This window comes from Microcaecilia unicolor, chromosome 8 (assembly GCF_901765095.1).
Source record: "Microcaecilia unicolor chromosome 8, aMicUni1.1, whole genome shotgun sequence".
NCBI classification, from domain to species: Eukaryota; Metazoa; Chordata; class Amphibia; order Gymnophiona; family Siphonopidae; genus Microcaecilia; species Microcaecilia unicolor.
The window spans coordinates 158,845,279-158,867,215 of record NC_044038.1 but is presented as its reverse complement, the minus strand read 5'-3'; the positions used below and the strand labels follow the sequence as shown (position 1 = coordinate 158,867,215).

Below are 21,937 nucleotides of genomic sequence, written 5' to 3'. Positions count from 1 at the left end.
GCTGTAATTTGCCATGTGCTCAACTTTGCCCAGAAAGCGGCGATTATACAGGCGGTTCGGAGTGGAGCTGGACTGCACTATAAAAAATCAAAAGATTCTTTGTTTCCAGGATTACTCAGTTGCGGTGGCGGCGCAACGAAAGGCCTTCTCGCTGATATGTTCAACACTGGTAAAACACAAAATTAAATTCGCGCTGATGTATCCAGCCAAATTGAAAATATTTCACCAGACAGGCACAAAGATTTGTGAAACGGTACCAGAGGCCCAGCAGTATGTTCGCCAAATATTAAATACAGATGATGAATGACTCCAGCAAGAGAGCGGACCGGAATGGTTATGTATTGCAAATAAGGAAATGGATTATATTATAGGCTCTAAGGCCAAATGAGCTGGACTAGTGGGGGAAGGCTGTGGAACACGGCTAAGGACTACATATAACTATCATTAATACACAAGTTGAGCTAGTGATTTACCCCCTAAAAAGCTTAAATGAGCCATGGTCAGCCGTGGAACTTGCCAACATAGAACGCTGCTGAGAAAGGCTGGAAAGGACGAAATGAGCAGGCCAAGACACATCATTCACTGACGTGACTGACTGCAGTGGTTGAACTTGAGCAAAAATGTAAGTTGGTGTAAAGTGCCATCGCTGCATGACTGTGAGAGAAGGACTTGGCCAACTACAGATTTCAGCTGCTGATATGTGACTGAGCTCCACTAAGTTGGAATGGTTTATAATTCTCTCAGTATTGCTGTAAAATAAGGAAAGCGCAAGCATATAATGAGAAGAGCAGACTGTTAAGTACTGTTTATTAAAGTTAAAGCATGTTATATGGTATAAAGTTATGTTGATGGTTTAATGTAAGGAACAACGTAAGTAATATAAAGGGTTAAAGGTCAGGGGTGGGGAGGGGAGGGTATATTTGATATAGGAACCTGGAGGAGGGAGGAACACAGTTTGAATTGGAATCTTTGAGAAAATCTCTTGTTACCCCTGCTTATAGTGGAATGCTGGGAGGGGCGTAGATGTGGCTAGTTCCCTAAGAATAGGGACGAAGAGAAAGGGGGAGGGCAGGGGTTTTTGAGGGAGGGCTGAGGGGATGGGGAATGGGAGATTAAATGGGCATCCTAGGAGGGTTTTGGGAGGGGAGGGTTTCACTCAGGCCACATCCAAGGTAAACGCTCAGCACCATAAAGGAAATGGGGGGGGCACCATGAGCTGGGGTGGCGCCCCCTTGGAGATAAAGAACTACAACAGTGTAATAAGGACCACAGACACACAGGGGATGACTAAAATCATAACATGGAATGTGGGTGGAATAGGTTCACCAGTTAAGAGATCCAAGATATTGCGCTATTTGCAGAGGATAGGTGCGGATGTAGCTCTCCTACAGGAGACACATTTGTCGGCCATCGAACACATGAAATTGCAGAAATGGTGGGTGGGGGAGTGCATTAGTTCACCAGCAAAAGGGAGGAAAGGGGGAGTAGCCATATTGATTAGGAAAGGAGTAGCTGGACAAATAAGTAACATTACTAAGGACCCTGAGGGCAGACACATCTTCTGTAAAGTATCTTTAGGTTAGAGACAAATTTTATTCGGCAGCATTTATGCGCCTAATCAACTAGACAATAGATTTTACAAGAACATTATTGATCTGTTGTCAAAAGAAGATGATATCCCAATGATCCTGGGAGGTGATTTTAATATGGTGTGGGACCCGCAAATGGATAAATCGCTTGCTACCCCCACGCCTCCCCGGTGGAAGTCGAGGGGACTCCCGAACTTAGGTACGTTGTTAGATCTTTTGGACATATGGAGGGTTTTTCACCCACAAGAGAGGGACTATACACATTTGTCTAGGGCCCACAACACGCAATCACGGATTGACTATCTCTTGGTGTCTCGATCCCTAATAACAGATATACAGGACACACAGATTGGCCCATATGCAATATCAGACCATGCAGAGGTATGGGCAACTCTGAACTTTGGGGGACAGGTTACAAAAAATAGACAATGGATATTTCCTAGCTACTTAGCTCAGAACGCACGGTTTCGTGAGCACTTATTGAAGTCTTGGAGAGAATATAAAAGCCATAATGAACATTCTGTATCAGACATAGGGACGTACTGGGAGGCGGCGAAGGCTGTGATAAGGGAGAGATTATCAGTTTTGTAAGCCAGTTTAAAAGGACGAGAGACAGAGAAATACTGAGATTAGAAAAACAAATTCTGACATTGAGGAAGAAATTTGGGGAACTGCCTTCCCCACAATTGAAAACGGACCTCATAGCAGCCCAGGTGAGTTTGAACTCCCTTATACATGAGAGGGAGAAGAAATCCCAGGACTACTATCGGTATCAATTATACAAGTATGGTAGCAAGGGAGGGCGGATGTTAGCTAGATTGATAGCCCGGAAACAAGCCTCAAGAACAGTTACAGCGCTAAAAGATAAGGCTGGGAAGCTGTGTCACACAGATAAGGAGATTAGAGAGATTTTCCATGAATTCTACCAGAAATTATATAAGGCAGAAGAAGACTCTGGCCTTGCAACCAAGGCCTACCTAGAGGGAGTGGATCACCCAGTACTTAGAGACAAAGCTCAGAAAGATTTAAACACCCCCATTACAGTAGAAGAAGTACATTGGGCAATTACCCGCAGCCAAATGGGGAAAGCTCCGGGACCAGATGGTATGAGAGCGGAGTGTTATAAACTGCTGGGTGAAGAGATAGAACCAACACTAGCGGAAGTCTTTAATAGCTGGGTCGACAAAAGCTCGTTACCTAAGCAGCTAAACATAGCCCAAATTATTTTAATACCAAAGCCTAAAAGGGATGTGGTTTTGGCAGAATCTTATCGGCCAATCTCCCTGTTGAATTGCGAATTGAAATTATTTGCAAAACTTCCGGCCAACCGCCTGGGTAGAGTGCTACCAAAGCTCATCCTTGAGGGACAGGTGGGATTTGTAAAGGGGCAATCAATCTCCAAGAACTTAAGGAAGATACTAGCAGCATTGGAGTTTACGGGTACGAGAGCAGAACCCACATTAATGATTAGTTTTGACGCAGAGAAAGCTTTTGATCGCGTAAAATGGGAATATTTGTTTGAAACCCTTAAAGCATATGGGATCACAGGGTGGTTTGAAAGAGCGGTCAAAACATTATACCTAGACCCAATGGCACGAATTATGGTAAATGAGGGTATCTCTGCAGATTTTGCGATAGGGAGAGGCACCCGGCAAGGATGTCCACTATCGCCATTATTGTTTGCCATATACTTGGACCCTCTGATCAGGGACATATATTCCATGCCGATAGTGAGAGGTGTAAAGATCAATAAACAGGAGTTTAAATTGGGGGCGTTTGCAGATGACCTGCTGGTAATGCTTACGAACCCAGCGGAATCACTGAACACTCTATTGGAAATATTTCAGGAATTTGGTGATTACGTGGGGTTCAAGTTAAATCTAGAGAAATCAGAGGCGCTGGGTAGGAACATCAACAACAACGAGCTAGGGCAGGGACATTTTCCCCTCAGATGGGCGGAGGTTAAATTCAGATATCTAGGAATTATGTGACACCCAAAACTGAGGACCTTTATGGAACTAATATTCAAATATTACTGAACACGACTAAACAGCAATTAGAGAGTTGGAAATTACTACAACTGCCTTTAATAGGGAGAATATGCTCAATTCGAATGATCATTCTCCCCAGGTGGCTTTATGTCCTGCAAACAATTCCCATTTGTTTATTATGCAAAGACCTTCGTGTGTTTAATAGAATGGTAGTGAAATTTTGTTGGGCAAACAAGAAAGCAAAGATGAAATCCCAATGGATGGTGGGGGGTTGGCAACAAGGGGGGTTGGGACTGCCAGATCTGGAGCAATACAATATGGCGTGCTTGTTAAGATATGTCAAAGACTGGATTTTTGGTACCACCTATTACACACCTCTCGAATTGGAAGAAGCCCTGTTCGCCCCATTGCGGCCACAGGCCTTGGTACAAATAGAGAAAACGCAAATACCTGTAGAATACTGACACAGTCTGCTGCTGGGTCCTCTGAGGAAGGCATGGAAATTTATGGAAAAAAGATTAGGTATAGGGGATGGAGGAACAGAACTACTACCGATAAGGGGGAATCCACTATTTGAGGCAGGCAGGGATAATGCAGTTTTTCTCCGCTGGGAAGAGAGGGGACTGATAACTTTAGAGGACATCATTGGGGAAACAGGGGAGATTCGGACGCTAGAGCAGCTGGTGAGGGCAGACGAACTGCAATGGGGAGACACATACACCTATTGCCAATTAAACACTTTGTTAAATCTATGAACAAAGAAAGACTTTCACAGAAATTAGGAGCTAAGATCAAACAGTTTTTTGAAAAAATCTCAGAGACAATCCCTCCATTTCAGAAATTATAGGGCCCTGTGGGAAGGAAGGCCACCAAGGAATCTAACACACCTAAAAGAACGTTGGGAAAAAGATCTTGGAGTCAATCTAGTAACATGGGACATTACTAAGGAATTGCAGAGGATTCCCAGATTGTTAAATGGAGCACAATATAGGGAATGCGCATTCCGATTCATCCATAGAGCTTACATGACTCAAGCACAGCTGGCGAGGCTCGGGGGGGACACAGTCAGCGCTCTGTAGGAGGTGTGGGGGAGCAGAAAATACCTTTTATCATGGATTTTGGAGTTGCAGGAAACTTAAAGCATTCTGGGGGAAAATAGCCCAGTATTTGACTACAATTATGGGACAACGGGTAGCATGCACACCAGAGCAGTTGCTGTTGAACCTCCCAGGATCAGGTAGAGGAATGATATCAAGGGGCAATATACTATTTGGTAAACTGACACTGCTGGCGAAAAAAATGTATTCTGCTATACTGGACGACAGAAACAGGACCCGAATTCTGGCACTGGCAGAATCTGGTCCACCAATTGGTGATGTGGGAGGCAAAAGAAGCTAGGAGTGGCCCCAAAAAACGTATTACATTTCTGAAGATTTGGGGCGGATACCTGGACTCTGACACCTAGGAGCAGGAACTTAATACTTAAGGTGCTGTAGCTAAGGTAAAGGACTGGGGGTTACCGGCATGGGTGAGACTGGGGGAGGGAGGAGGGGAGGTCAGGGGGGAGATGATTCACTGGAGAAATGTATTCATTGTTGATAAGAGGTAGCCACACGGTAAAACATAGTATGCTATAAATCATAAACTCAAGCTACATAGTGCTAAGGGAGAATAATAGGAACGGTTGGGGGAAGTACAAAACCAGGAATCCCTCATTAATGTACTCAATATCTGGACTTGAAGTGAAAATTGTCAGGGCATGTTTTTGGGTATGTAGAATGGATACTGTTTTTGTAAAAGAGGGCTGGTGGGGGGTGGGTACTCGTGGAGGGGGGAAGAAAAGAAAATGAACAAGTGCTATAAAATCTATTTGTAATATTTTATTGTTGTTCATTTAAAAATGTTTAAAACTAAGAAGCATCCCAATGCTCCAGGCAGTGTAAACAACATTGCTTATGAGGCTGATTGCAAGCAGTGTTGTTTTATATACTACAGGAGTGACTAACCTGCAGTACCTGAGCTACGGAAGGGTTAGTCACTCTCATGGGAAATTAAGGTGCAGTAAAAACTCAGCTTTTACCAAGCATTAGTAACTACCCCCATAAGTGCTTTCCACACTCCTCTCCTTACTTTAAGATATAGTCCTCTTAATTCTCTGGAAGAAAACTTTCTTCAACTCAATATTGCTTGCAGAAAGGTATGCATACATAGGACTATGTGGGAGCTGAACATACCATCCAGAAAAAGCCTCCTGTAAAAGCTCTTTGATTTGTGCTTCAGGGACACTGAAAAATAAACCCCACACTTTTTGTAATCCGTTGGGTTGGTCGTGAGCCCTTCAGCCCTGGCCGAGGCCAGCAGAGCGCCGACCCAGGCCAAGGGGAGACCGACCCACCACTGCACACCCCAGCTACTCAAACCCCTAACCTACCCTCCCCCACAGCACCTCAGGAAGAAAGGGAAATAGGCATACAGGCGGGCCTCACGGCCGAACAGGAACCCAGGCGCTCAGAGCCACTCGTGCGGGCCTCATGGCCGAACTGGAACCCAGACACACACAGGAGGGGATGGAAGAACCCAGGAGTCCCCCCCCCTCAGGACCCCAAGGTGTCAGCCACGCGCTGACCACCAGCCAAAGGGCAAAAGGGAGTAACAAAGGAACCAGAGCGGGCCACCCCCCCCCCCCCAGGGGACCAGCGCAGGACAGGGGAACTAATACAGGAAGCCCCCTGCCCCCCGCGGGTGGATGAAGAGACAACAGCCCAAAGGACCTCCCTCCCCCGGGGCCAAGGGGAGAAGGAACACCCCACCCCCACAAGCCAGAGACAGGAACAGCAAACAAAAGGAAAACCTAGGCCCCAGCCAAATGCCAGGGAAAAGACACAACAGAAGAGAAAGGAAATCTCTGACAGAACACCCAGAAGACAGAGGCAGAGCCGGGTTAAACTTACTGAGCCAGCAGGCAGGCACACGAGGGAAGGAGATCCTTAACTAAACAAACAAACAAACAAACAAACAAACAGAGAGAAAGCTCCCGACCCGGCTTCCCATTGAGAACTGCAAGCAGTGAGGGAGAGCCCAGCTGGAGGCAGTGAGCTGATTACAGCTCCACACACACACATGCTGAAACCAGCTAACAAACAGAGGGCAGGGAATAGGAATCCCTGAACAGAAACACAGATCAAAGCCAGAGCACATTCTGACTAAGAATTGTCCGGCTTTCTAGTCACAAAGAAATGTAACACCAAGCAGGGAAGGCAGAAGGAAGCAGTCTAAAGTACACCCCCTGACGTCAGTCAGACCCTGCCAGCCACCTTTGATGCAGATGTCTCTGAAGCTCAAGAAGGTGGATCAGGGTTTTGGAATTTGATGGTCTTGGATGATACCTTTGAGCACATATCACACTTAGGATCATCATGTTGGAGGCCCAAAAACTATAAACAGTTCTTAGGAGAAAGGTTTTCTTTATTCAGTGTGTAGTTAGACTGTGAACTCATTGCCGGAGAATGTAGTGACAGCAGCTGGCCTTACGGAATTTAAAGGGGGTTTGGACAGATTCCTGAGGGAAAAGTCCATTGGACATTATTGATTTTTTTTTTTTGGGGGGGGGGGGGGGGGGGGGGGGGGGGAGGTTGCCAGGTTCTTGAAGCCTGGATTGACTTCAAGGTTTTTGACTTTTCTTCTCCGATACTACAGGAAAACTGAAGACAAAACTGACATGCTGACCAGGTTTGCTGAATAGGTCATTGAGTAAGTAATGAAACCAGGGGCTATGTACTTGGGAAGAGAAAAAGTAATGAAACATTGCCAGAGCACCCTCCTGCTGTAATAAAATAAAAAGAATGACAGAAAAGGCCAAAACTGCAGGAAGATTTTCTGAAGACAGTCTGATCAGATCTGCGGACAAAAAGAGAACTGAGAGGGGACCCCCCCCCCCCCCCCCCCCCCCACATAGTGACAAAGTGTGAAAACCTATGCAGGTCAAGTAAAGCCTTCTAGGCATTTCTACAGCTGTGGAAGAAATGTCCTATAATATTACAATCAGATGATGAGATTGCCACTTGTTTAGTCCTCTCCTCTTGAAGACTAAGCAATAAATGGGGAGATTTTGACTCTTACTAGCCATGAATAGGTGAGGCAGAGAAAAGATAGAAAGAATAGTAGCGCAAAGAGAAGACAATATTCTAAGTGTGCACACTCATCCTTTTTCATTTTGTTTCACATTTTTTGGGAGGTGGTTTCCTTTTGTTTGGGGATTTCTCCCTCTCCTTTTTTTCTTGGGGTAGCACAAGAGTTTTTAGCAATTAAAAGGGAGCTTTTAAAGATATCGGGGTTTTTTTTAACCCTGTTCTTCCACTTCACTGACATGCTTAGCCTGAATTCTAAGGTGATAGTGCTCAGCCCTAGACCTTCACTGGTATTTGGAAATATTTCCTTCCTTCCCCACTTACACCCAAGAAATCTATTGCAGTCAAGGAGGATTCCCTATGCCTCCTACCACAGAATACAGCACTGGCACCCCTTTACCCAGTCATGGCTTCCAATGGAGCTTAAAAATTTGCCCACCCCTATGATAAGTGATAACCCTGTCAGGTAAATATTTCCACAAGTATCCTTACCTAGCAAAGGTGGTAGCCAGTTCACATTGACTTCACAATGAGAATCTAAGAATGTGATGACATCTCCAGTTGCTTCAGAGGCACCCAGCATTCGAGTTCTAATCAGTCCCTCACGCTTCTTGGTTCTGACAATTCTCACCTTGGGAATGTGAATCATATATTCTTCCAAACGCTTCTTCAGATGTTCTGAAGGAACAAAAAAAATTTACATTGTTAAAAAAGCAATTTCAAATTTTTGTGTCTGGCAAAATCTCACTCATAAATATAGCTTTGTATTTAGGATAATTCTATTAGTATTCTAGGAAGCACAGCAGTGAAATAGTCACAATTTTCCCAAGATAGAAACATGACGGCAGATAAGGGCCAAATGGCCCATCCTCAGCAACCACTCTCTCCTCCTTTCCCTAAGAGATCCCATTGTGCCTGTCCCATGCTTTCTTAAATTCACAGTTCTTGTTTCCCACCACTTCCACCAGGAGGCTATTCCACGCATCCACCACCCTTTCTGTGAAAACTTCCTTAGATTACTCCTGAACCTATGACCTCTTTTCATCCCCTGCTCTCTCATTCCAGAGAGTTTTCCTTCATTTCAAAAAGGCTCACCTCCTGTACATTAATACCACAGAGAGATTTAAACATCTCTATTATATATCCTCTCTCTCCCAGCCTTTTTTTTCCCGGAGCATACATATTGAGGTCTGTAAGTCTGTCTCCATACGCTTTATGAAAGAGACCACTGACCTGTTTTGTAGCTGGACTGACTCCGTCCTGTTTATATCGTTTTGAAGGTGCTGTCTCCAGAATTGCACACAGTATTCTAAATGAGGCCTCATGAGAGACTTATATAAGGGCACTACCGCCTCTTTTTTCCTGCTGACCATTTCTCTCCCTATGCACCTGAACATCCTACTGGCTTTGACCATCACCATTTCTACCTGTTTGGTCACCTTAAGATCACCCCTCGAAGGGCCTACAAAGCAACTTTAAGAACTGATGACCTGTGCCCTAAGTTTGAACATGGTGAGGCCCACCTTAGACACATGTTCTGGTCTTAAGAACATAAGAGTAGCCATACTGGATCAGACCAAGGGTCCATCTAGCCCAGTATCCTGTTTTTCAAACAGTGGTCAATCCAAGTCACAAGTACCTGGTAGAAATCCAGATCGTGGCTATACTACAAATCCCAGGGCAACCAGTTGCTTCCCATGTCTGTCTCAATAGCAGACTATGGACTTTTCTTCCAGGAATTTGGAAAAGTCCTTCCATTCTCGCTTATTGGACTCTTTTGGCCCTCCATGTCTCTCAGTTTTGGTGGCAGGTATGGAATCCAGCACCACTTTAGCTTTTTGATATATTCTCTGAGGATTGCGGCCACCTGGAATGCAGGTTTTCTTGAAGTGCCATGGCACTGATGGCAAAAAAAAGACAGTTTTGCAAGCCTAGCTTCTCTTCAAATTCACCTACGGTTTCACATTGGAGATCAGCTGTGATTCAGCTCTCTGCTGTGGAATGCAAGGGGATTTCAGATTTATCTTCACTAAAGCGAGATAGTATCCACATTTGCAAAAAAAAACTGGGCCACATTAACACCCATGGCACGCAGTAGGATCTTAAACACACAGACAGCGACACTTTCTATTAGCTATGGGGGGGGGGGGGGGGGGGGAGGGTTATTTTCAAATATATTCAAAACTTGTATGGTACTTCATGTTTGTGGGTCTAATGTTTGGTGTTTTGTATCATATGTTGCCAAAAAAAAAATTGTTCAGCTTCATCTTTATCAACTTCTACATAGTCCTCTCCTTCACCCTTGAGCCTCACAATGCCATTTTGGCACTTCCTTCTATCATTTACATATCTAAAAAATATCTTGTCCCTAATTTACTGTATTGGCTATCTTTGCATTTTTGCCAGTCTTCCTCTTTTGTTTTGTAATTAAGAAGGCTAAGCTTTTTTTCCTTAACCTTTCAGCTACTACAATCGAGAACCAAAGCAGCCGCCTTTTCCTTATTTTTATGTACTTTTCTACCATAGAGGTTTGTCGCTTTTAAAATTAAGGCACAAATATATATTCCAAAGAATTCCATTTGATTCATACATATGCTACTTAGGTTGACTGGAGTGGATGAATATTACATAGTGAAACAACTGCTTGGGTTAATAATGTTTTAATATTAAATTGTGGAGCATAATAAAATGAAGATGAATTACTGAAACAACTGGCCTTTATTCCTTTTGGTACAAACAAAAATGCGAGCCAAGTAGAATATAAGCTCATTAATGGTAAATTCTTTTAGAAAACCATGAAAAACAGCTCTTAAACCTCTGTACTTCAAAAATAATTAGAATATAAATGTGCATTTTTACATGAACACCATTCAAATAAAGTCTAATAGTTAACTAGAATCCAGAATGCTCTGGTAAAGAGGGAGACCGTCGCCAAATATGATTTTCCTGGCTCTGATTCTTTAATTATGAAACAAGTATGAAATATAATCTTACTGTATTAAGACAGAGAACTACTGTGACAATTATCTCTGATTCTATCATTTAAAATGCGTATGGAGCATTGCTCATGGAATTCTTTTTAACCCCTCTGCATGTGTATCTGTGTTGCCCCATCTCTCTCATCTGGGAAAGGGGAGGAGCAGTTTGAATGGAGAGGTTCTCTAAACATTCCATTGGTCTGGAACAAATAAAATGAAACCAAGTTTGATAACATACTTAATTATTAAGGGGCACTTTTACAAAGCTTGTCGCACTACAATTTGCCACTACCGCCAGAGCCCAGTGGTAGTTCCCGTCCCCCCACCACACGCCACTTCCGGCGCTTAAAAATATTTTTTTTCTCTCAGGTTGGTTGACATCATCTGTACCTACTATTGCTCAATGGAAGGCCTACATGATCCACCACGCTACTGTAGAGCGATGATATTTTACAGACTTTGATACTGTGCCCGGTCAGGCCTTTTTATCTATTAGGATTTATTTACTGCCTTTTTGAAGGAAGTCACTCAAGGCGGTGTACAGTAAGAATAGATCAAACATGAGCAACAGGCAATTTCAGTAGTAAAAATATTCAAAAAACAAAGCGAAGATACATACCTGTAGCAGGTATTCTCCGAGGACAGCAGGCTGATTGTTCTCATGATTGGGTGACATCCACTGCAGCCCAAGGAACAGAAAATCTTCCTAGCAACAAAGGTTTGCTAGAGCCTTCGAGCGAGCGGCCATCTTCTCGCCCGTCATGCGAGAGTCCCGCTTCAGTTAAATATAAAGCAATAACAAATAAAAAGGACAACTCCAAAGGGGAGGCAAGCAGGTTTGTGAGAACAATCAGCTTGCTGTCCTCAGAGAATACCTGCTACAGGTATATATCTTTGCTTTCTCAGAACAAGCTGCCTGCTTGTCCTCACACGATTGGGAATCCCTAGCACCCAGGCTCACTGAAAACAACAAAGAAGGTCAATTAGGCCTCACAACGGCGAGGACATAACAAGGATTGACCTACGAAGCAGAACATCTAACTGAGAGTGCAGCCTGGAACAGAATAAAATGGGCCTAGGGGGTGGAGTTGGATTCTAAACCCCAAACAGATTCTGCAGCACTGACTGCCCAAACTGACTGTTCCGTCGGCTATCCTGCAGGAGGCAGTAGTGAGATGTGAATGTGTGGATTGATGACCACATCGCAGCCTTGCAAATCTCTTCAACAGTGGCTGACTTCAAGTGGGCCACCAACGCCGACATGGCTCTAACACAATGAGCCGTGACATGACCCTCAAGAGTCAGCCCAGCTTAGGCATAAGTGAAGGAAATGCAACTGCTAGCCAATTAGAAATGGTGCGTTCCCAACAGTGATTCCCCTTCTGTTGGGATCGAAAGAAACAAACATTTGGGCGGACTGTCTGAAGGGGCTTGTCCGCTCCACATAAAAGCCCATGCTCTCTTGCAGTCCAATGTATGCAAATGACGTTCAGCAGGGTGGGTATGAGGACGGGAAAAAAATGTTGGCAAGACAATTGACTGGTTCAGATAGAACTCTGACACCACCTTCGGCAGGAACTTAGGGAGAGTGCGGAGGACTACTCTGTTGTGATGAAACTTGAGATAAGGAGCATGCACTACTAAGGCTTGAAGCTCACTGACCCTACGAGCTGAAGTAACCACCACCAAGAAAATGACCTTCCAGGTCAAATACTTCAGATGGCAGGAATTCAGAGGCTCAAAAGGAGCTTTCATCAGCTGAGTGAGGACAACGTTGAGATACCATGACACTGGTGGAAGTTTGACAGGGGGCTTTGACAAAAGCAAACCTCTCATGAAGCGAACAACTAAAGGCTATCCAGAGATAGGCTTACCCTCTACACGATAATGAAAAGCACTGATCGCAATAAGGTGAACTCTTATGGAGTTGGTCTTGAGACCAGACTCTCACAGGTGTAGAAGGTATTCAAGCAGGGTCTGTGTAGGACAAGAGCGAGGATCTAGGGCCTTGCTGTCACACCACATGGCAAACCTCCTCCATTTAAAAGAGTAACACCTCTTCATGGAATCTTTTCTGGAAGCAAGCAAGACTCGGAGACACCCCTCAGAGAGACCCATAGAGGCGAAGTCTACGCTCTCAACATCCAGGCCGTGAGAGCCAGAAACTGAAGGTTGGGATGCAGAAGCGCCCCCTCGTTCTGAGTGATGAGGGTTGGAAAACACTCCAATCTCTACGGTTCTTCGGAGGACAACTCCAGAAGAAGAGGGAGCCAAATCTGACGCGGCCAAAAAGGAGCAATCAGAATCATGGTTCTGCAGTCTTGCCTGAGTTTCAGTAAAGTCTTCCCCACCAGAGGTATAAGAGGATATGCATACAGAAGGCCCTTCCCCAATGGAGGAGAAAGGCATCTGACACTAGTCTGTCGTGGGTCTGAAGCCTGGAACAGAACTGAGGGACTTTGTGATTGAACTGAGTGGCGAACAGATCCACCAAGTGGGTGCCCCACGTTTGGAAGATCTTGCGCACTATGCGCGAGTTGAGGCCGACCACTCATGAGGTTGCATGATCCTGCTCAACCTGTCGGCCTGATTGTTGTTTACACCTGCCCAAATACGTGGCTTGGAGAGAAACATGCTGTGACGGCGAGCCCAAAGCCACATCTGACGGCTTCCCGACACAGGAGGCGAGATCCGGTGCCCCCCTGCTTGTTGATATAGTACATTGCAACCTGTTTGTCTGTCTGAATTTGAATAATTTGGTTGGACAGCAGATCTCTGAAAGCCTTCAGAGCGTTCCAGACCACTCGCAACTCCAGGAGATTGATCTGAAAACCTGATTCCTGGAGGGACCAAGCTCCTTGAGCGTGAAGCCCATCTACATGAGCTCCCCACCCCAGAAGGGATGCATCCGTTGTCAACACTTTTTGAGGCTGAGGAATTTGAAAGGGACGTCCCAAGGTCAAATTGGATCGAATTGTCCACCACTGAAGGGAATTGTGAAATTCGGTGGACAGCTGGATCGCATCCTCTAGATTCCCAGCAGCTTGATACCACTGGGAAGCTAGGGTCAATTGAGCAGATCTCATGTGAAGATGGGCCATGGGTGTCACATGAACTGTGGAGGCATATGGCCCAGAAGTCCTCAACATCTGCTGAGCTGTGACCCGCTGAGACGCTCTGGCCATGGAAACTAGAGACAGAAGATTGTCTGCTCTCGTCTCGGGAAGATAGGCGCGAGCTGTCTGTGAATCCAGCAGAGCTCCAGTAAATTCCAGACTTTGAACAGGAAGAAGATGGGACTTGGGGTAATTTATAACAAACCTGAGTAGCTCCAGCAGTTGAATAGTCATCTGCATGGACTGTAGAGCTGCTGCCTCCGAGGTGTTCTTCACCAGCCAATCGTCAAGATAAGGGAACATATGCACTCCCAGTCTGCGTAGCGCCGCTGCAACTACTGCCAGGCATTTGGTAAATACCCTGGGCGCAGACGCGAGACCAAGGGCAGCACACAATACTGGAAGTGCTGCGCTCCCAGACGGAATCGAAGATACCTCCTGTGAGCTGGAAGTATTGGGATGTGTGTATAAACATCCTTTAAGTCCAGAGAGCATAGCTAATCGTTTTCCGAATCATGGGAAGAAGGGTGCCCAGGGAAATCATCCTAAACTTTTCTTGGACTAGGTATTTGTTCAGGGCCTTAGGTCTAGCATGGGACACATCCCCCTGTTTTCTTTTGCACAAGGAAGTACCTGGAATAGAATCCCAGCCCTTCCTGCCCTGGTGGAACGGGCTCGACCGCATTGGCGCTGAGAAGGGCGGAGAGATTCCTCTGCAAGTACCTGCTTGTGCTGGAAGCTGAAGGACTGAGCTCCGGTGGGCAATTTGGAGGTTTGGAGATCAAATTGAGGGAGTATCCTAACTGGACTATGTGAAGAACCCACCGTTCGGAGGTTACAAGAGGCCACCTTTGGTGAAAAAGTTTTAACCTCCCTCCGACCGGCTATGCTCAGCTGGAGCCAGTCAAAAGCCCGTCCCTTGCTTTTGCTGGGGAGCTGCAGGGGCCTGTATAGGCACACGTAGTAATGAGAAACGAGCACGCTGGGGCTGAGCCTGAGAAGGCTGTCGGGAAGGAGGATTGTACCTACGCCTATTATAGGCATATGAAGCACTCCTTCTTCCCCGGAAAAAACGTCTAACTGAAGAGGTAGAAGCTGAAGGCGCACGGCGGGAGAGATTGTCCATAGCGGTTTCCCACTGGTGGAACTGTTCGAAGCACCTGCTTGACTTTCTTGCCAAAAATATTACCCCCCCCCCCCCCCCCCGGCAAGGGACATCCGCAATCCACTGCTGGACTCGATTATCCAGGTCAGAGGCATGCAGCCATGACAGTCTGCGCATCACTATACCCTGAGCAGCGGCCCTGGATGCAACATCAAAAGAGTCGTAAGCACCCCTGGACAGGAATTTATGACACGCCTTCAGCTGCCTGATCACCTCCTGAAAAGGCCTGGCGTGCTCCACAGGGAGCTTGTCCATCAAGTCCGCCAGTTGCTTTACATTGTTCCGCATGTGGATGCTCGTGTAGAGCTGGTATGACTGAATCTTGGACACGAGCATAGAGGACTGATAGGCCTTTCTCCTAAACGAGTCAAGAGTTCTAGATTCCCACCCCGGGGGCACCGAGGCGAAATCTCTAGTACTCTTGGCCCTCTTGAGAGCGGAATCTACAACCATAGAGTCGTGAGGTAACTGCAACCTCATCAACTCAGGTTCTCCATGAATCCGATATTGGGACTCAGCTTTTTGGGGGATGGTGGGGTTAGTTAGTGGTTTCTTCCAGTTCTTCAGCAACGTCTCCTTAAGGACATTATGCAGAGGAACAGTGGATGATTCCGTAGGTGGCAAAGGATAGTCAAGGATCTCGAGCATCTCAGTCCTGGGCTCCTCCTCAGTGACCATAGGGAAGGGAATAGCCACAGACATTTCCCGGACAAATGAAGAGAAAGAAAGACAACAAGACTCCTCAGAAGAGAAATATCTGGCATTTTCTCCCTCATCCACGAGGCATCCTCTTTGGTATCGGACAAGAGTTCCTGAACTGCAGTCTGAAATCGGGCCCGTCTCAACGCCGAGGTACCAATGTCCCTGATGGCGATGCCGAGAAGTTGACTCCCGTGCCAGCAGCGATGAAGCTCCCTCCATCGATGTCACGGGAGTCGACCTGGGTGGCAGCCGACACCTATGCCACAAGCGGTACCGATGTCGGAGACCTCACCACAGGGTCAGAGCCAGCTGCCGCTTCCATCAACGGTGCCGAAGGCGCAAGAACCCCCAGCACCAGAACAGGCTGACACAGCAACCCTTCCAGTAAACCTGGGAGAATGGCTCGGATGTGCTCCATCCAGAGTCGCTGTCGAGCAAGGCTGTGGGGTCGGTGCAGGAGTCGGTGTCAGAATCCATGGAGTTGAGGAGGCGGGTACCGGGGCTGTCCAAAGACCGATACACTGACAACTTCCTGAATGGAGGGTGAGTGTTCCTCCCGGCATCGGCGCTTCACGGGTGCCGAATCCTTCGACGCCCCGGAGCTCCCGGTACCATGCTTAGGAGACCGATGACGATGCTTCTTCGCCTTCGCTCGATGCACGTCATCGATACTCCTCAGTACTCACGAGGACGACGTGGAATCCACACGCCTCCTCAGGGTCGGGTCCGGGAGTGATCGGTCCCGCGGGGCCTGCGCAGCAGGAGTCTTTGAGGCAGGTGGAGACCCACTCGATGGCTCACTGCTCCAAGCGTGTGGTCTCCGGACAGCCATTACCTGTGCTCCCGAGGTCGATGCCATCTCCGGTGCCGATATCGCCGCCGCCGACTGCGGTACTGATGTTGACGCCGAAGAACCGGGCGAAACTCCGAAAAGACGATCCCTTAGAGCTTTCCTTGACGCCTGTGTCCGCTTTTTCAAGCTAAGACACAACTTATATGCATCTGGGCGATGGTCGGGCCCAAGGCACTTAAGACACCACACATGAGGGTCAGTACCTGAGATCGCCCGGTTGCACTGATTACACTTCTTGAAGCTGCTGGGCGTCCTCGATGACATGGACGGAAAAATAGTGGCGGCGAAATCAAAATTCTCGATGGTGCCAAAAATAAAGGCACAAAAATGAGAAACGCGTGCGTGGCGCGTCAGAAAGCAAAAGGAAACTTAACAGGACCGAAAACTTAAAAAAAAAAAAAATAATAATAATAATAATAAATAAATAAATAAAAATAAGGGTCTTGTTTGCTTGTTTTTTTTTAAAGGGAAACAATTTAAAAGTAAAGAAAATGAGGGAAAAGAAGACAAACAAAAAAATGTTCGAAAAATAGGCGAAGGCTCTCTCAGGGGCACAGAGAGGGACCGCAAGCAGCCACTCTCTACGGCGGAGAAAAAAGAACTGAAGCGGGACTCTCGCGCAACAGGCGGGAACATGGCCGTGCTCAAAGGCTCTAGCAAACTTTTGTTGCTAGGAAGATTTTCCGTTCCTGGGGCTGCCGTGGACGTCACCCAATCGTGAGAACAAGCAGCCTGCTTGTCCTCGGAGAATACTAGGAGGCATATTTTTAAAGCACTTAGCCTTCCAAAGTTCCATAGGTTTCTATGGAACTTTGGAAGGCTAAGTGCTTTGAAAATATGCCTCAAAGTACGGGATGGTATACTACTTATAATTACTAAAGCACTCAAGCTTGCAAATAATTGATACGAAAATCAAAAATCACAGTATCACACTGTGTTAATTAGTAAGAAACAGGCGTCTGTAGTCACCCACAGATCAATCCAAGTCTTCTACCATATAAAGTGGAGAAAAAAGAGGATTCAGTAACACCACCCAGCCAGCCCAAGATCGTCAGGCTATAAGGCATGGCCCGGCACAGCATCATCTAGCCCCCCCAAAAACTCCACCATGTCAAATATCCAATATTGTCTTCGGAGTGCAGCACAAGAGATAAGGGAGTGTGTTGATATCGAGGTGTGTTAGCAGATGAGCACAAGTTCTGGAGTCTTTACAAGCGCATAAACCCCAGAAGCAGCAACAGCGAAACGGGGACTTCCCTGTTGGGTTATGATCCAGCTACAGACCGTAGAATTGACACTATTACATTGGGAGTCAAGATAAGTTATCTGTGGCGTTTCAACAATAGATTATTGTAAAGCAGAAACTTTTACATACTTGTTGAGATTGATATACACTGGGATCTCAATTGTTTGATACAGAGATATATCCATTGTCTACTCTCAAGATCTTTCAAGTTTAGTTTCTGATATTATTGGATATTTGACAGGGTGGAGTTTTTTAGGGGGCTAGATGATGCTGCGCCGGGCCCATGCCTTATAGCCCGATGATCTTGGGCTGGCTGGGTCGTGTTACTGAATCCCCTTTTTTCTCCACTTTATATGGTAGAAGACTTGGATTGATCTGTGGGTGACTACAGCCTCCTGTTTCTTACTAATTAACACAGTTAGTGTGATACTGTGATTTTTGATTTTCATATACTACTTACAATACGTAATAGAACATTTTAACTGATAGTGAAGGGTAAAGCAAAGATGTAACATATAGATAGGTAAGAGAGTAAGAAGAGTTAGAGAGTAAGGTGACTAATTTAAAGAAAGTTGCACATGAGGTCAGAGAGATGGTTAAATATTATCTCAGCAAGGGTAGGAGTGGATAAACATGTCCTGCTGGGTATGTGCAGCCTGAGTCACTCCTTGTGTGTGTGAGTGAGATTAACAAGTTAGTTACTTCTTCCATTAAATGCCTGGTTGAAGAGCCAAGCTTTCACCTGCTTTCTGAAGTAGAGATAGTCTTGTGTTAAACGCAGCCTTTTAGGCAGTGCATTCCGGAGTGTGTGGGCTACTCCAGAGAAGGCTCGCTTACGGGTATCACATCGTGTAATGTCTTTTGGAGAGGGTGTGGTTAGTAATAGTCCTTGGGAGGACATTAGTGTCCTTGGCGGTGTGTGGAGGATCATATATGTCATATATGGGAAGCTTTCTGGGGAATCTTTTTGCTATTGTCACTGTTAACTCCTTTCTTTCTTGCCTTGTTGTAGTTTCCCTCGACATTGCTATTCATTCCTTTGTTATTATTGCATTTCTATTTGTTTATATGTACTGCCTGTGGAGTCTTAATAAAACTGAGTTAAAAAAAAAAAACTAAATTTTTTTCCCCAGGGGTTACCCGGCGATAATCGGTTACCGTTGGGTTAGCATGGGAGTCCTTACCATAGTCCTTACCTAAATAGGTGGTGGTAAGGGCTCCCCTCAGGAAATGGCCACATGGCAAATGTTTACCTTACCACACAAATACTTCTCACACTGGCAATGTTGCTTCTCTATTTACTGTGGGATTCGGCTATATCAGCATACTATAATTTATTCCCACCACCTCGTTTCTTTACCACCACTATTCATTCATCAATCATTTAGTACTTATCAACTTCTTGGTGACTTCAGTTGTGCACATTACCAGTCTTTGTTAATGGCAATGGGACCTGCACATAGTTCTTCATCGGTTCACAATATTCGTGATTTTTTTCAACTTTTTAATATTTTGAATCTTTTTAATATTCAACTCCTCTACACGTGTACATGTGTGTGTGTGTTTGGGAAAGGTTAAGAAAAGGGAAAGCAGTTTGATGCCTTAGTACAATTGTTATTGTGAATAGCAGTATATCAAATGTAATAAATGAAAAAAATGAAAGATGTAATTCTCTAAAAGTTATATTCCAATGTTATCAACATTTCTATTCTGCAGGTGCTAGAGCTCTCTCTCTCTCTCATTTTAGTGGACTTTTTCTCCAGAACCCAAAGTCTAATTTTGCCCACGTTTGGACTTAATGTATCTTTTCCACCATTACCCCATGCCAAATTTAGTTCCATTCCATTAATTTTTCAGAGAGCTATTTTGCTTCCAGATAGATGGACAGACATTTTCAACCCTTTATGTACAATTTCTTTCTAAAACTCAGTTGAGTTGGTAGGAGTGGCCTAGTGGTTAGGGTGGTGGACTTTGGTCCTGGGGAACCGAGGAACTGAGTTCGATTCCCACTTCAGGCACAGGCATCTCCTTGTGACTCTGGGCAAGTCACTTAACCCTCTATTGCCCCAGGTACAAATAAGTACCTGTATACAATATGTAAGCCGCATTGAGCCTGCCATGAGTGGGAAAGCGCGGGGTACAAATGTAACAACAACAAAAAAAAGACATAAATATTTTTGATAATAAAGAGAACAGCTAGCAGCCCTTGGTTTTTATCGATCTCATCATGGTGTGGCCACCAGTGTAAATGTTAGGTCTGAAACATCAGACTGGTGTTGAATACACAGGATGGGTAAAAGAGGGAAAGGAGGAAGAAACACAAAAGTATATAGATCTTTTTCTCAGCTCCTAGACAATAAAACATATAAGGTGTAAGTATATAAGAAATAAAGCAGATCTGCTAGAAGATTTTTAACAAATCAAGTTACTCTCTGCATTCATAAGGGTCTTAACTGGTAGGTCCTTCACTGAAGGATTCCTCCCTGGTAGTGGCTAGGAACTCTGCATTTTTTTTTTAATGTTTATTTATTGAATTTTTTATAGTCAAACAGAGAACATCTGTCAAGTGAAATGCAGCCATAAGCAAAATATAAATATACAAATCATCATCTCTCAAAGAAATATTTTTACAGCTTCCTTAGACCACAATAAAAGTAAGAAAGAAGGGGGGGGGGGGCAGGAATCAGAGAAGATTATTAAGGAACTAGTAAAAAAAAGCCCCATTTCTGATGCAAATGAAAAGGGGGGGGGGAGGAGGGGGGAGCTAGCAAGGTTTTCTTCAGAGTGTGCATGTGGGAGTGTGATGTCCCTGCCCTCTGCCCTCTCTCCCTTCCCCTGTGCTTGTCTGTCCCCTCCCAGTCCAGTCCTTCAGTGTTACGTTTCCTGCTGTGCTGTGTTTGTGTTACCCAGAGAGTGAGGGCGTCTCTCTCCCCTCCCCCCTCTGAGTCCTTCAATGTTACAGAGAGAGGGATTTCGTGCTGTGCTGTTTTCCTTCACTCATGGGGAAACCGGATATCTCTGGCGCTTCACACTTCCGGCTGGAGGCTTCATTAGAACGTTGGTGCCTTTTATATATATAGATAGATTAGGATCACAATGATAAGGCGTCTTACTTCCTTATCTGTAAACATAACATAGTAGATGACGGCAGAAAAAGACCTGCACGGTCCATCCAGTCTGCCCAAGAAGATAAATTCATATGTGCTACTTTTTTTTATTTGTACTGTCCTCTTCAGTGCACAGACCGTATAAGTCTGGCCAGCCCTATCCCCGCTTCCCAACCACCAACCCTGCCTCCCAACCACCAGCTCTGGCACAGACCGTATAAGTCTGCCCAGCACTATCCCCGCCTCCCAACCACCAACCCCGCCTCCCAACCACCAGCTCTGGCACAGACCGTATAAGTCTGCCCAGCACTATCCCTGCCACCCACCACCGGCTCTGGCACAGACCGTATAAGTCTGCCCAGCACTATCCCCGCCGCCCAACCACCAGCCCCGGCACAGACCGTATAAGTCTGCCCAGCACTAGTCCCGCCTCCCAACCACCAGCCCCAGCACAGACCGTATATGTCTGCCCACACTAGCCCCGCCTCCCAACCACCAGCTCTGCCACCCATTCTAGGCTAAGCTCCTGAGGATCCCTTTCTTCTGCACACTACTTTGATAATTTTGAATCTAGAAAAGATTTTAGCTGCTCTGGTACATAGAAAACATATTTTATCTGGGCCAACCATATTATACGTTTACAGGGATAAGCTAGCAAAAAGGAGCCTCCTAAATCTATAATTTTAGATCTCAAAGTCAGAAATTCTTTCCTCCTTTGTTGTGTCGCTTCGGTGACGTCAGGATACAACCAAATTTTTTCTCCTCCAAATTGGGAATTTGTGGTTTTAAAGAAAAGTTTCATAATAGAGTTCAAGTCCTGCTCAAAAATAAAAGAGACTATCAAAGTAGCTCTTTCAGTCACATTTTCTCAGGGCCGTGCCTAGGGTCTCTGGTGCCCCCCTGCAGACTATCGGTTGGCGCCCCCCCCCCCAGAAGAGCAGGAACAGAAGGGAGCAGGCAAGTAAGCTGGACCTCAGGAAAAAATAGCACTGTATGTATCCCTCATTGATAAGTCTCTGACTCTAAAGTTTAGCAATTTCATTAAAGCAAAATGTATTTTCAC

At 45.5% G+C, this 21,937-nt stretch overlaps 1 protein-coding gene across 1 annotated transcript in view; it reads right to left on the bottom strand.

Moving 5' to 3' along the window:
- Positions 1-21,937, bottom strand: part of GALNT10 (polypeptide N-acetylgalactosaminyltransferase 10) — a 293,160-nt gene that overhangs the window by 91,212 nt on the left and 180,011 nt on the right. The window contains exon 5 of the mRNA XM_030211003.1: positions 8,200-8,385. Coding sequence (XP_030066863.1) covers positions 8,200-8,385 — 186 coding nt within the window. The remainder of the gene's footprint in view (positions 1-8,199; positions 8,386-21,937) is intronic.